This window comes from Scomber japonicus, chromosome 22 (genome assembly GCF_027409825.1).
Source record: "Scomber japonicus isolate fScoJap1 chromosome 22, fScoJap1.pri, whole genome shotgun sequence".
Taxonomy (NCBI): Eukaryota; Metazoa; Chordata; class Actinopteri; order Scombriformes; family Scombridae; genus Scomber; species Scomber japonicus.
The window spans coordinates 783,995-799,201 of record NC_070599.1 but is presented as its reverse complement, the minus strand read 5'-3'; the positions used below and the strand labels follow the sequence as shown (position 1 = coordinate 799,201).

The following is a 15,207-nucleotide window of genomic DNA, read 5'->3' as shown; positions in this document are numbered from 1 at the left end:
TATATAGTACAGCGACAGGGAGAGTCAAAGTGAACGGTGTCTTAACTGATGAATTTAAACTAAATAGGTCAGTAAGACAGGGGTGTCCCATGTCTTCACTGTTATATTCTATTGTAGTGGAGCCTTTAAGTGTGTTATTGAAATGTGACAATCATGTTAAAGGGATTGATTTACCTGGGGGGGGGATGTGTGTCATCCAGCAATTTGCGGATGATACAACCTTGATGTTAAAAGATATGGAGAGTGTGAATAGGGCAATCGAGCTAGTGAACATGTTCGGTAGAGCATCAGGCTCCCGGATAAATATCATTAAATCAGAAGTACTATTTATTAACATGGTCAGCCCTGCACAAACCAGCATGAAACTGAAAATACAACCAAAACATGTGAAAATACTAGGAACATATATAGGAGTTGATAATGTGATGGCAAGAGATGAAACCTGGACAAAAATACTAAACAACATAGAAGTGATATTAACATGGTGGAGGATGAGAGATTTAAAACTCAATGGAAAAGTAGTGGTGTTAAATAGTCTGGTTTATTCTAAACTGAATTACGTGTTAGACGTATTAGACTTACCCTTGTGGGTATTGAATAAATTACATGAAATAAGCACTAAATTCATTTGGGGAAGTACGATTAGTAAAATAGCCAGGAAGACATTAGTAAACAAATATAATGAGGGGGGTCTAAAACTGTTAGATATAGAAAGTAGGAAAAAAGCTTTTAGAATCAAGTTAGTTACGAAATATCTCTGTGACAACACTGACTATGGCTGGAAAAATTTAATGAGGTATTTTCTGAATAAGATATTAAATATAGGGGATTATGTGTTACTGATGAAACTGAAGACACCCATGATGGCAGCACTCCCACATTTTTATAGGGAGGTCCTGTCAGCTCAGGGAGAGTTCTTAGAACACATACACTATGGGGCTAGCTCTGTGAGCATGATAAAAGAATTACCTATTTTTCTAAACAAATATGTTAAAAGAGGAGATCAATTGTTGTATAATGCAAAGATGATACAGGCAAAAATAGTTCAACTAAAAGATATAATGTACGAGGTGATACCTGGGTTTCTACCCACGCAGGCAGTATATGATAGTGTAAAAGAAATAGATTATGATGTAAAATATGCAACTGTGGACAATTATTACAAAGTAATTCAAGAAAGTATTCCACAATCATGGAAATCAAAAATCAAATCAGACACGAGAAGAGACAGGAGTAGTAGGTTTCCTGATTTAACATTTTTTCTTGGTGAAGAAATCAGAGATTTTAGTGTGATAAAGTGCAAACAAATCTATGAACGTGTTGTAATGAAGGTGGCACAGAGACCGGCCTCCTTGTCCTACTGGAGCAGGATGTATCCTACATTAGATGGGGACAAAATCTGGGAGACATGGAAAATTAAAGGGAATAGCATTGAAGCAGCAGATCATGATTTCAAATTAAGACATAACAAAATTTACACTAATGTGATCCTGCACCAGTTGGACAGGGGGGTCGACAGAGAGTGTGATGTGTGTGGGTTAGAAGCTGAAAATGTAGTGCATATGTATGTAAGATGTAATGAACTGGGTGAGTTTTTTGGCAGGTTGAAATGTTGTCTGATCAAAAAACTGGGATTAATCTGGGATGACAGGGATTCATGGGAAATTTTTGTTTTATTTGGTATTTGGGAGAAAAGCAGGGTGAAGAACACAGAGCTGTGCAGGTTCCTATTGAGTCACGCTAGATGGGCTATTAAATCAAGACGTAATATAGCACATTATGAAAATAGGCTCATTTCTGTCTGGTCAATCTTCAAAAGCATAGTACAGACTCAGATTAAATGATGCACAGCGCTGTGAACTTCACTAAGCTCTTCACTGAACACAGTAGTCTCTTCACTTACAAACATAAGGGTGAAATTGAGTGGCACTGGTAGAGGGTAATCCTTCAAATAAATGTCTAAAAGAAATAATGTTATATTGGGTAATTTGATAGAAGAAATGATGTCTGTAAATAATTTATTTTTATTTTTTTTCTCCTTTTTATTTATTCATTTTTTTGGTTTTGTTTTGGTTTTTGTTTTGTTTTGGGGTTTGTGTGTGATAAGTGACTTTATTTGATAAGTATAGAGTGCCATAACAGTGTGGATCTTGCAAGAGGGAGCTGTTATGGTCAGTTACTGGGATGAATGTTAATATATTGTAATTTCTGGGGTAATTTGGATAGATGAAGGTAGCAAGGTTTGTAAATAGTTTATCTTTAATTTATTTGTTTGGTTTGGGGTTTGTGTGTGATGTGTGACCTATTCTATATAGTATAGAGTGCCATAACAGTGTGGATCTTGTAAAAGGGAGCTGTTATGGCCAGTTACTAGGACAAATGTTGATATATTGTAATGTTGGGGCAATTTTGATAGAGGAAGGTAGCAGGGTTTGTGAACTAAATGGTTTTTGTTTTGTTTTGTTTGTTTTGGGTTGTTTTGTATGTAATGTGTGACTGTAAAGGTGGATTTTTGTAACATTTGATGTGAGAATATTGTAAATCAAAAATATATTTTAAAAAACAAATATATTTTCATAATAAAAGACAAAAAAAAAAACAACACGCCCGATTTCGTCTGATCTCGGAAGCTAAGCGGGGTCGGGCCAGGTTAGTACTTGGATGGGAGACCGCCTGGGAATACCATGTGCTGTAAGCTTTTTTTCCCTCTCAGCTGTCACCAAAGGAGGGCGCTGTTGCTCCATCACCGCACACAGGGCTTTGAGGAACAAAAGCTGCAATCATTCCAGCTGTGTCTGAATGCACGCCAGAGAGGTGGCACTGAGACGCCTCACTTTCCAAGTAGTTTTTAGGGTTCCAGTTCTCACTGTTACAGCCTGTAAAAAGCCTGCAATCATCCCGCATGTACACAAATGGCCTGAGAAACAAGGTTGCAGTCCTTTCAGCTGTGTGTTTCTCTGCAGAAAAAAAACAACTATTCCTATCAAAGTACTGTTAAAGGATAGCATGTGTTTGATGGCTGAGACACCATTATCCACCACTCAGCTGGTGTGAGCAACTGTCAGTGGTGTCACAGCATGTTTAAATGGGCTTTCTGCGGCCTGTTTCGTCGCTTACGGGCATACCACCCTGAACGCGCCCGATCTCGTCTGATCTCGGAAGCTAAGCAGGGTCGGGCCTGGTTAGTACTTGGATGGGAGACCGCCTGGGAATACCAGGTGCTGTAAGCTTTTTTTCCCTCTCAGCTGTCACCAAAGGAGGGCGCTGTTGCTCCATCACCGCACACAGGGCTTTGAGGAACAAAAGCTGCAATCATTCCAGCTGTGTCTGAATGCACGCCAAAGAGGTGGCACTGAGACGCCTCACTTTCCAAGTAGTTTTTAGGGTTCCAGTTCTCACTGTTACAGCCTGTAAAAAGCCTGCAATCATCCCGCATGTACACAAATGGCCTGAGAAACAAGGTTGCAGTCCTTCCAGCTGTGTGTTTCTCCGCAGAAAAAAAAAAACTATTCCTATCAAAGTACTGTTAAAGGATAGCATGTGTTTGATGGCTGAGACACCATTATCCGCCACTCAGCTGGTGTGAGCAACTGTCAGTGGTGTCACAGCATGTTTAAATGGGCTTTCTCCGGCCTGTTTCGTCGCTTACGGCCATACCACCCTGAACACGCCCACTTCTGGTTTCCGGTCGGCAAGCGGCTCAGTGTGTGTAACGCGAGTGAGGAGAGAGGACGTGTGTGGGAGCAGCGGAGGAAAAAAGAAAAAGTTTGGTGAATTAATCTGCGGTGTACTTGCAACCCAGCAGCTTGGTGCTGCCAGGGGAGTAAGAGGACCAACTTGGACGGATTTAATGATGATGACTACTGGAAAAGGCCTGACAACGAAACAGATGACGGACAACGGTGACGAAATGATGGTCGCACATGGAGAGGCGGCCGGAGGAGCTACGGAGGTGAATAATAGTGAAGAGAGTCTAATGGAGGATATATTAACGGCGGGGCAGAGGATGGGAGGTCGAGGAGGAAGTGAACTATTGATATCAAGACGTCTGGGACAAAAATCTAAAGCGACTGCAGAGCTAAGCGATGCGGCGGCGAGAAGAGGGAAAATGGCGGCGGAAGCAGGTGCGTCGCGCCCGGGTGCAGCCAAAGAAACAACGGTGTGTGGTGATGTCGGTGCACGGAGACGGGGGGACGATACATTGCTGATGAAGCAACGGGTGGATGGTGAAACACAATCTGAAAGAAACAATGTGGGAGAAACATCAAAGGCTGCTCCAGCGCTGAAAAGCGCAGCAGAGAGAAGAGGGAATATGGCGGCTGAGGAATTTCGTTTGGACGACAAAAGTTTGGTGCTGCAGGTGGAGGTGGAGGGGGAGGACACGATTACCATGATGGAATTACTAAAAACAATTTCTGTGAAATGTGGAACAGTAATTGGATGCCGCGTAAAAGGTGGCAAAAAATGGGAAATTACAATGAAGACAGAAGACGGAAAACGGACTTTACTTGACGGACTTCAAATCAAAGGATCTAGAGTTCATGCCTCAGAGATGTCAAGGAAGGTGAAAATAGTATCTTTCTTACACTTACCGACATACATCACTGATGACACTATATTTGAAAAACTTAGACAATGGGGGGTCGAACCAGCGTCTCCTATCAAACGGCGAAAATGGGTAGGGACTGACATATATGATGGAACAAGGTTCTTAAAGGTGCAATTTTCAGACAAAATTACATCATTGCCATATAGCACCAAATTTGAGACTCTGGAGGGGGTGGAGTTCTTCCGGGTCCTCCACGATCATCAACTTCAAGTATGTCGATTATGCATCCAACCAGGACATATTATGAAGGACTGTCCAGAATTTAAATGTTTTAAATGTGGTGTGAATGGACATTATGCTAGGGACTGTATGACTGTGAGTGTGAGAACGGACAATAGAGAAACTGACATAACTGAACAGGTTGAAGAAGTGAATATGGACAGTGGTGAGGACGTGGTGCTTAAAGAAGTGACTGCAATAGAGGAGACGGAGGATGAAGCGGAGGATGAGGGGTCAGTGGCAGAAGCAGAGCAGGAGATGACGGACTCAGAGGACAATAATGACAATGGCGGAGGGGTGAAGGATCCGTCGCCGGAGCTGTCAGTGGATGCGGTGGAGGATGACAGTGAGAGTGTTTCGGTGTCGGAGAGGCCGTCTCGTCTCCCGTCTTCAGGTGGCTCGACTGAGGGAAACGCTATGTCGTTGAAAGGGAGGAAGAAGACGAGGAAAAAGCATTGAGGTAAAACACATGAGTTGCAGTATCAATGATTTTATTTGAAACATTTTTTTTAATTATTTTGTCCCTTACTATGATAGATTTGATTTCTTTTAATGTAAACGGCCTGAGAAATGTAAAAAAGCTTGAGAACATATTAACTTTGTGTGATGCTCCAATACTATGTATACAAGAAACTCATTGGGACTCAGTGTGGGAGCAGCGCTGTCGAGCTTTATGGCCAAAATTTTCTTTTTTTTCTAGTTATGGACAGTGCAATGCTAGAGGTGTTTGCGTCATAGTAAGGGACGGTTTTAACATTGATGCTACTCATGTTGCGAGAGATGTCGACGGACGATGGATTAAGATTAGTTTTCTTTACAATAATGTGGCATACAAACTATTGAATGTATATGCTCCAAATGTGGAGGGGGACAGAACTGTTTTTTTTTCTACCTTGATGAACATTGGGAATGATTGCGATATAGTTATAGGTGATTTTAATGTAAAATTGACAGTGCTTGATGTTGCAGAAAATGTTCCCTTGAAACATGACACATCAAGGGCTACGTTGTTGAATTTTATGCATCAAAATGATTATTGTGACCTATGGAGATCTTTATATCCAACAGTAAGGGAATTCTCCAGAATTCAAAAATATCAAGGGACAGTGCGGCAGAGCCGAATTGATTTATGTTTAGTTAAGAACTCTCTTTTATTTCTTTTCAACAATATGTCTCATAATTTGAACTTTATAAGTGATCATGTGTTTTTGAGGGTGGGAATGGGGATTCAGAGGAGAGGAAGGGGTGGGGGTGTATGGCTGTTACGACCCCGGTTGTGCCTAGGGGTAGGGGCGTAACAAATAAAACAACATAACAAAAATATATACTCAAACACAAGGGATCCAAAACAAAAACTCAATTTATTAACTAGCAAACTAAGGACGAGCTTCCAAAGAACAAGGGAAAACCGATCGATGCGTGGCAGACAAACCACACCGCTGGTCAGGAACACCAGGAACTAGCACACAGCTCAGTTCAGCACACAGCTCAGTTCAGCACACAGCTCAGAAGTCAACTGCCAGGGCCCTGGCATCAGCTCCTACAGGTTTTTAAGCTGCCAGCCTGATGAGCCACAGCTGATGCCAATCACCAATCAGTGGGGAGAAAAGGGGGCGGTACCTGCAGAAAAAGAAGAGGACAAGCAAGAAACCACACGGCACGTAACAATGGCATTTAAATGCACATTTACTTTTGAATGAGGATTATGTTAAGTGTATTTCTGAGTTGATTTCTTTTGAGAGTTCTAAGGGGATTTTTTTAACAAATATAATAGAAGGGTGGGAAGTTTTAAAATTAAAGATAAAAAGGAAAAGCATTAATTTTGCAAAAAGATTGTCTTTTCAAAATAAGTTGACGGAGAAAAAGTTACGTTTACAGTTGATAAATATGCAAAGGAATTTAAATATGAACATTGGGGAATTTTTGTGTGTTCAAAATGATTTATTTGAATTGGAAAAGTTAAAATGTGAAGGGGCGATACTACGCAGTAAAGCTCAATATGCAGTAGAGGGGGAAAGGAATACTGCTTTTTTTTTGAATTTGGAGAAGAAACGTCAGTCACGTGTTTATATTGATGAAATCAAAAATAGGGAGGGGAAATGGTTAACTCTTTTATTTCTGTATTAGATACTGTGAAGGACTTCTATGAACATCTTTTTTGTTCAGAGGTAAATGATGTAAATTTGACTGAAAAAAATTGTAAATAGTCTAGATGCTAAGTTATCAAATGAAGATAAAATCATGTGTGATCAGATAATAACAGTGAAAGAAATTGAAAATGCTATTGATCAGCTAATTCCAAACAAAAGTCCAGGTAGCGATGGTCTAACTGCAAATTTTTATGTTTCTTTTAGGTCTGTGTTGGTGCCCATTTTGTTAAAATTATACAATGACATTGAAATCAAACAGGTGGTACCTGATACGATGGCCGAGGGTTTAATTACACTACTTTTTAAAAAAGGTGATCGAACTGAGATGGCCAATTATCGGCCAATTACACTGTTAAATACGGACTATAAAATTCTAATGAAAATTTTTGCTAACAGATTTAAGAGTGTTTTGCACACTATTATTTCACCAACACAGGCCTATAGTGTCCCTGAAAGAGAGGTGACTGATATACTTTTCACTATACGTGATGTGGTTGAATATTTGAAATTTACTAATCAGGGGGGTATAATATTATCTATTGATTTTAACAAGGCTTTTGACAGAGTGGAACATTATTTTCTTTTTAAGGTATTAGAAAAATGTAATTTTGGAGAAAGGATTGTAAAATGGTTAAAATTGATGTACAGTGCAGCCACAGCGAGAATCAAGTGTAATGGGGTCTTAACGGACAGTTTTTCCTTGCAGCGCTCAGTGCGTCAAGGCTGTCCTATGTCCTCCATTTTATATTCACTTGTAGTTGAGCCATTAAGTGCAATGATTAAATCTGACAATTTGATAAGAGGCATTGTTTTACCGGGAGGGGAAAAGTGTGTCATTCAGCAATTCGCTGATGACACGACCATCATGGTTCAAGACATGTCCAGTATAACAAGAACTGTAGATCTAGTCAACCTTTATGGCAAAGCCTCTGGCTCAGTAATAAATGTGGCCAAATCTGAGATTATGTTTATTAATATTGTGGAACCACTGCAGTCTGAGCTCAATTTTACTTTGCAAAGTCAACATTTAAAGATTTTGGGAAATTATGTGGGTAAGGATGGGAGGAAAGCAAGGGATTTAACATGGGAGGAGCATTTAAAAAAGTTAGAATCTACTCTTAACTTTTTGTTTTATGCGTAATTTGAAATTGGGAGGTAAGGTTATAGTTGTAAATAGTCTAATTGTTTCACGGTTATATTATACTCTAGCAGTGGTAGATTTACCTTTGTGGGTGGTGAAGAAGTTGAATGTTATGATTTCTGTATTTTTGTGGGGTGCTCCAGTAGGTAAGATCGCTCGCAAAACTTTAGTGGGTTTGTATTGTGAGGGGGGTTTAACCACTTAACGCACGCTGTCCCGTCTACGGGACGGGACGGATGTTAGGAGGTAGCCACAAGTTCTTCTGAATGTTTTAAACACCAACCCTTAAACATATATACTCATGCCGTACATCGTTGGAAAGCTTAGATTGTTCTGATTCATTCAAGACCACTCACGACTTATATGGTTGCTCACAGCCGTAATAGTATTAGCGATTAGCTCGGCTAGCCCCTGAGCTAAGTAAGAAAAGCTATAATGCCTACATACCTTCAAAGTCTTCCCTTTATCCACAACGACCATCTTATGACTCGGGACTTTCTGTACAGCTCGCCAAGTATCCATTCTGCTGAAATATGAAATCCGTTTCCATAAAACCGGAATATTTTCCTCAATATTTATTTAGATACATACATAAATAAATAGATACATAGATAAATAAATAGATACATAGATAAATAAATAGATAGATATGGCTCAGAAAAACATGGCTGCAGAGGCAGCAGAGTCCCTTCTGAACTGGAGTGATGAGGCATCTGACTCTGAGGCAAGCCAGGTATCTGAGGATCCAGAAGATGAGCAGCATTTTCTAGATGGAGTGGATCCTGACCTGGAGATGTGAGTATATTTTGAATGGCCTGACAATTTATTTTTCACCAGAAAGTAACTGCATTCTGAGTATGCATGAGTATCATGAGTATTATGTATATGTCTATGTCCATGTATTTGGTAGACACCTTTATCTAAAGTGACATACATATAAAATACGTATAAATAAGCTAATAATGTCTTTCAATTTGATGTTTTAGACCAAGATCAGCTGTCTCTGATGACCCTGATTGGGTGCCAGAGATGGAAGATGAAGAGGAGCAGCCATCCACATCAACTCAGCCTCTGAGATTGACACAAAAGAGAGCCAGAGAGGAAAGTTCAGAGGAAGGCTGTGACAGAGGGAGAGGAGTAGGAAGAGGCAGAGGCAGAGGAAGAGGCAGAGGAAGAGGCAGAGGAAAAGGCAGAGGACGGGCACGAGGGGAAGCAAATGGGCGAGGCAGAGGAAGAGGCAGAGGCAGAGGAAGTGGCAGAGGACGGGCGCGAGGGGAAGCAAGTGGGCAAGCCAGAGGGAGAGGAGGAAGACAAGGACGCGGAAGGAGTCAAAGAAGGGACCTCTCTGGAGAGCCATGGCTGGGGGTTGATGTGGAGGACATCACACCTCCACAGCCAGTCTTCTGCCCTGCACGCACTCCTGGGCCGCAGCTCTTGGGTGGAGTTGATTATTCTGTCCTCGACCTCTTCCACCTTTTCATCTCCAAATCTATGCTGAAGGAGATTGTTCGCAACTCCAACCTCTATGGAGAGCGAATGCACCCTCAGGCATGGCAGGCAATCAGCCTTGAAGATGTGTACTCTTACATGGCTGTTGTTCTTTATATGGGCCTGGTGGACCTGAAAACCATCCGGGACTACTGGAAGAGGTCAGACCTTTACAATTTGCCATTCCCTGCCTCAGTCATGTCCGGCCGGAAATTCATTGCGATCTCCCGCAGCCTTCACCTCAGCTCCCCTGATAATGATGAGGCCAACACCAGGAGAAGGGGCACAGCCGGCTATGACCGGCTGTGCAAGGTGAAACCTATGTACAGTCAAGTCAGGGAGATGTGCAGGGCCCACTTCCATCCCAGGCAGAACATCTCCATTGACGAGAGGATGTTGAAATCAAAGGCCCGCACATCCCTTCGACAGTACATGAAGAGCAAGCCCACAAAATGGGGATACAAACTTTTTGTACTGGCTGACTCCTCCACAGGCTATACCTATGATTTTTTTATTTATGAGGGCAAAGGAGCACCGATCATCAAGGGACTGAGTTATGATTCAGTGATGAAACTCATAGACGTGCCAGTGCTAGGGCAGGGCTATAAACTGTTCGTAGATAACTTCTACACCAGCCCTGCCCTATTCTTGGACCTATTAGACAAGAAAGTCTGGGCCTGTGGGACAATCCGGGAGCAGCGGATTGGCTTCCCCAGAGACCGGCCAGGTGGGCTGGACAGCAAGTCTCCCCGGGGCACCATCCGCTGGATCAGGGAGGGTCCATTGGTGTTTGTACAGTGGAGAGACACAAAAAATGTCAACATCTGCTCCACCATCCACCCGGCACACGGTGAGCATACGGTGCAGAGAAGGGTAAAGGCAGATGGGCAGTGGGCAGAACAGGCAATCCCTGCCCCACCAGGGGTGTCTGACTACAACAAACATATGGGTGGGGTTGACCTGTCAGATGCCATGATTGGCTATTACAACGCGCTACACAAAACCAGGAAGTGGTACAGAACTTTTTTTGACCATTTCCTGGATATCGGCATTGTGAATGCCTTCATTCTGCACCAGGAGCTGGCCAAGGAGAGGCAACAGGTTCCTCTAACACAAAAAGAGTTTCGCGAAGCCCTGGTGCTGGAGCTGAAGGCAGCTGGCTCCCCCTCCACAACCCCCCCACAGGCACCCGCTCGTGCTCCCTCTGGTGCACCTCACAAGCCGCGGCACTACACTGTGGATGGCACTGCAGGGAGACGGCGGTGTGTGCACTGCAGCATGAAGACCACAGTGGAGTGCACATCATGCAGTGTGGCACTCTGCTTCACTGTCTCCAGGGACTGCTACAATGAGTGGCACAATGTAAATAATTTGTAAATAGTTTTATAGTGAGCCATTTTTGTGTTGGTTGGGTTGATTTTTGTTCTGTTCAGTTGTTCTTTTCATGTTTGTTTTATTTTACCTTTTTATTACCAAAATGTAAATAGTTTTACAGTGAGCCATGTTCTGTGTTGATTGTGTTGAGTTTTGTTCTGTTCTATTGTTGTTTTATTAAATTTTGCCCTTTTCCGAGAAACAAAACATATTATGGTTATTGTGATAATGCTCCATATTATATAATATATAATATAATAATATAATCCATATTAGCAGGGATCCTCAAGGTGTCAGCTTTCATTAGAGACCAAGATTTTGATTGTAGGCAAAGGGGATGTGAAGTTATAGGTGTTTGATTGTGGTTATACAGCTTTGGTAACCAAGTGTCCATTTGGAGTCTCCAAAAAGGACCTGAGGAAAACGCATGGACATACCTGTTGAAAAATAATTCTGAAAAATTAATCTTTTGGTCTTTTGACTCCAAATTTGGACTGCATGAAGCCAAGCCCTGTGGCTCTGGCCTCATAGTATCTATATCCTGCTGAGAGGTCCCTGAATGTCTGTACACATGTCATTGTAAAGGCAAACCTATGGGCGAGTAAACAACCCCATCATTGTAACCTCTGCCACTCTTTGTCAGTAAGTCACAGAATCACACAGACACTTTTACAAGAATCCTGAGAGTGTTTCCTTTCCAATGATACCAGACACATCTCTGAGTCTCAAACTATGTGGGATCTGTGCTGCTCACAACTTGGGCATGTCGTTTAGGCTAACAGCATAAAAAACAGGGGCGTGTGTTAAGTGGTTAAAATTGGTTGATATTGTTAGTAAGAAAAATGCTTTCAGAATGAAGATGGTGAAAAAATATGTGTGATATCAACAATTATGGGTGGAAACATATCATGAGGTTTTTTTTTAATCAAGTGTTAAATATTGGGGATTTTGTATTGTTGATGCAGTTAAAACAATCCATGACTGAGAGGCTTCCCCTTTTTTATAGGGAGGTCTTATCAGCTCATGCAGTTTTTTTGAAACATTTATCTTTTGAATGTACTGATTTGTCTGTATTGAAGAACATGCCTATTTTTTTGAATAAGTATATAACACACAAAGGAGCTTTATTATATAATGTTAAAGGCTGGGTTTCTACAACTAAAAGATTTGATGTACGAAGTGTTGCCAGGATTTTATCCTCCTCAGGTAATTTATGATGGAGTTAATGACATCGATGAGGATATTACAATGACAGCTGTAATAGCTTATTATAAGGTAATTCTAACAAATTTGCCTGTGCAATGGTCTGTCTTGATTAATAATACTATTGTCCCACACTGTAGTGACAGTTTACCTGTTTTGCGTTTTTTTAAAGGGGATCAATGGGTAAATTTAGAGTTTATTAAAAGCAAGTTTATTTATGATAAATTTTTGTTGACAGTGGTGCAAAAGCCTGCCTCTTTAGCTTATTGGACAAAAGTTTTTCCATCTTTGGATGTCGATTTAATTTGGAGTTCATGGAAGATAAAGGGTAACAGTATAGAAGCAGAAGACAGTGATTTTAAGATTAGGCATAACAAAGTGTTTACAAATGTGATTTTGCATCAATTGGACAGGAACATTGACAGAAATTGTGATATATGTGGTTTACAGGCAGAAACTGTATTGCATATGTTTTGTAATTGTATAGAATTGAATGTTTTTTTTTGGACGTCTGAAAACTTGTTTGAAAGATAGATTAGCGTTAATATGGCATGTGTCCGACTCTTGGGATATTTTTTTTCTTTTTGGGGTATGGAACAAGAGCCGAGTGAAGAATGTAACATTGTGTCGTTTTCTGTTGAGCCATGCACGTCTAGCTGTCAAAATGCGAAGAAATATGGCTCATTATGATCACAAAATCAATCCTGTATGGCCAATCTTTAAGAACTTAGTCAGAAAGCATGTGCGTTTCAGAAAATTACATGGTACTGCGGACTTCACTCGGATTTTTCTGATGGATAATACACTCATTTCTTTAAATGAAAGAGGCAATTTACTTTGGGATTGGGAGAGTTAAAAAATTGGGTTGATGGTATGTTGTAAATTTTCTAGTGAATTGAGTTTGATTTTGATATATATAGAGTGTGTATTTTTGAGTTTTGATCGGTTTTTTGGGGGTTTTTTTCTTTTCATTAAGGTGTTATGGAGTTGAATTTTCTTTTAGAGAATGAGGTATATTTTTTTTTGTTTTCATAAAAGTGATTAGTGTATTAGTTTCATTTTTGAAAAATTATAGTTTTTTTTGGATGGTTTATGATTAATTTATCTGGTTAGTTATGTTTTGGTAATATTAGTTGTGTTTCTTTTTGAATGTATGTAAGTATTGTGTGATTTCTTTTTTTTGATTTGTTATTTGTTTGTTATTTTATTTTTATATTTTGTTCCTTAGTGGGATTATGTTGTATCTTGAAGGATACTGAAAACTAAATGAAGTGTTGATATCGATATGATGGAGTTTCTTTAGTGATGGGGATGTTTTTCTTTATTTTGTTCGGTTTCTGATGTTTTTTTAAGAATGATTTTGTTTCATTTTTTAGCCTGAGTTTAGTTTTGATAGTATGTTTTTTATGTTTAACCTGTATAGGTTTATGTGTCATGAAGTGTGGATTTCAAGTATTTGAAGGAGCTTCTTGTCTTGTGTGATTTTGTTTTTTTTTGGGGTGTTGATTTCTTTTGAATTATGAAAGTGTGTGAATGTGTAAATTATGCCTTTTTTGATAATAAAAGAAAAAAAAAAAAACCACGCCCGATCTCGTCTGATCTCGGAAGCTAAGCAGGGTCGGGCCTGGTTAGTACTTGGATGGGAGACCGCCTGGGAATACCAGGTGCTGTAAGCTTTTTTTCCCTCTCAGCTGTCACCAAAGGAGGGCGCTGTTGCTCCATCACCGCACACAGGGCTTTGAGGAGCAAAAGCTGCAATCATTCCAGCTGTGTCTGAATGCACGCCAGAGAGGTGGCACTCAGACGCCTCACTTTCCGAGTAGTTTTTAGGGTTCCAGTTCTCACTGTTACAGCCTGTAAAAAGCCTGCAATCATCCCACATGTACACAAATGGCCTGAGAAACAAGGTTGCAGTCCTTCCAGCTGTGTGTTTCTCCGCAGAAAAAAAACAACTATTCCTATCAAAGTACTGTTAAAGGATAGCATGTGTTTGATGGCTGAGACACCATTATCCGCCACTCAGCTGGTGTGAGCAACTGTCAGTGGTGTCACAGCATGTTTAAATGGGCTTTCTGCGGCCTATTTCGTCGCTTACGGCCATACCACCCTGAACACGCCCGATCTCGTCTGATCTCGGAAGCTAAGCAGGGTCGGGCCTGGTTAGTACTTGGATGGATGTCACCAAAGGAGGGCGCTGTTGCTCCATCACCGCACACAGGGCTTTGAGGAACAAAAGCTGCAATCATTCCAGCTTCCCGCATGTACACAAATGGCCTGAGAAACAAGGTTGCAGTCCTTCCAGCTGTGTGTTTCTCCGCAGAAAAAAAAAAACTATTCCTATCAAAGTACTGTTAAAGGATAGCATGTGTTTGATGGCTGAGACACCATTATCCGCCACTCAGATGGTGTGAGCAACTGTCAGTGGTTTCACAGCATGTTTAAATGGGCTTTCTGCGGCCTGTTTCGTCGCTTACGGCCATACCACCCTGAACACGCCCGATCTCGTCTGATCTCGGAAGCTAAGCAGGGTCGGGCCTGGTTAGTACTTGGACGGGAGACCGCCTGGGAATACCAGGTGCTGTAAGCTTTTTTTCCCTCTCAGCTGTCACCAAAGGAGGGCGCTGTTGCTCCATCACCGCACACAGGGCTTTGAGGAACAAAAGCTGCAATCATTCCAGCTGTGTCTGAATGCACGCCAGAGAGGTGGCACTGAGACGCCTCACTTTCCAAGTAGTTTTTAGGGTTCCAGTTCTCACTGTTACAGCCTGTAAAAAGCCTGCAATCATCCCGCATGTACACAAATGGCCTGAGAAACAAGGTTGCAGTCCTTCCAGCTGTGTGTTTCTCCGCAGAAAAAAACAACTATTCCTATCAAAGTACTGTTAAAGGATAGCATGTGTTCGATGGCTGAGACACCATTATCCGCCACTCAGCTGGTGTGAGCAACTGTCAGTGGTGTCACAGCATGTTTAAATGGGCTTTCTGCGGCCTGTTTCGTCGCTTACGGCCACACCCCCTGAACA

General features: G+C 41.3%; 1 protein-coding gene and 2 non-coding genes across 3 annotated transcripts; all 3 read left to right on the top strand.

Moving 5' to 3' along the window:
* Positions 1-3,111: 3,111 nt before the first annotated feature.
* LOC128384662 (5S ribosomal RNA) lies at positions 3,112-3,230 on the top strand. Its single transcript, XR_008324400.1, has one exon. It is a non-coding gene; the product is annotated as a 5S ribosomal RNA (ribosomal RNA).
* A 5,553-nt stretch (positions 3,231-8,783) lies between these two features.
* On the top strand, positions 8,784-10,984 carry LOC128384342 (piggyBac transposable element-derived protein 4-like). The gene is made up of 3 exons (XM_053343898.1): positions 8,784-8,914; positions 9,106-9,256; positions 9,515-10,984. The coding sequence occupies exons 1-3, from the start codon at positions 8,784-8,786 to the stop codon at positions 10,982-10,984; spliced, it is 1,752 nt and encodes a 583-aa protein (XP_053199873.1).
* Positions 10,985-14,652: 3,668 nt separating this feature from the next.
* On the top strand, positions 14,653-14,771 carry LOC128384649 (5S ribosomal RNA). The gene has a single exon (XR_008324387.1). It is a non-coding gene; the product is annotated as a 5S ribosomal RNA (ribosomal RNA).
* Positions 14,772-15,207: the final 436 nt, after the last annotated feature.

What these genes read in the sequence shown, in the direction of transcription:
- LOC128384342 (XM_053343898.1), top strand. Translation starts at nt 8,784, where the DNA reads ATGGCTGCAGAGGCAGCAGAGTCCCTTCTGAACTGGAGTGATGAGGCA. An exon ending in GTGGATCCTGACCTGGAGAT is followed by an intron (nt 8,915 to 9,105) that starts GTGAGTATATTT and finishes TTGATGTTTTAG; the next exon opens with ACCAAGATCAGCTGTCTCTG. An exon ending in GCTGTGACAGAGGGAGAGGA is followed by an intron (nt 9,257 to 9,514) that starts GTAGGAAGAGGC and finishes ACACCTCCACAG; the next exon opens with CCAGTCTTCTGCCCTGCACG.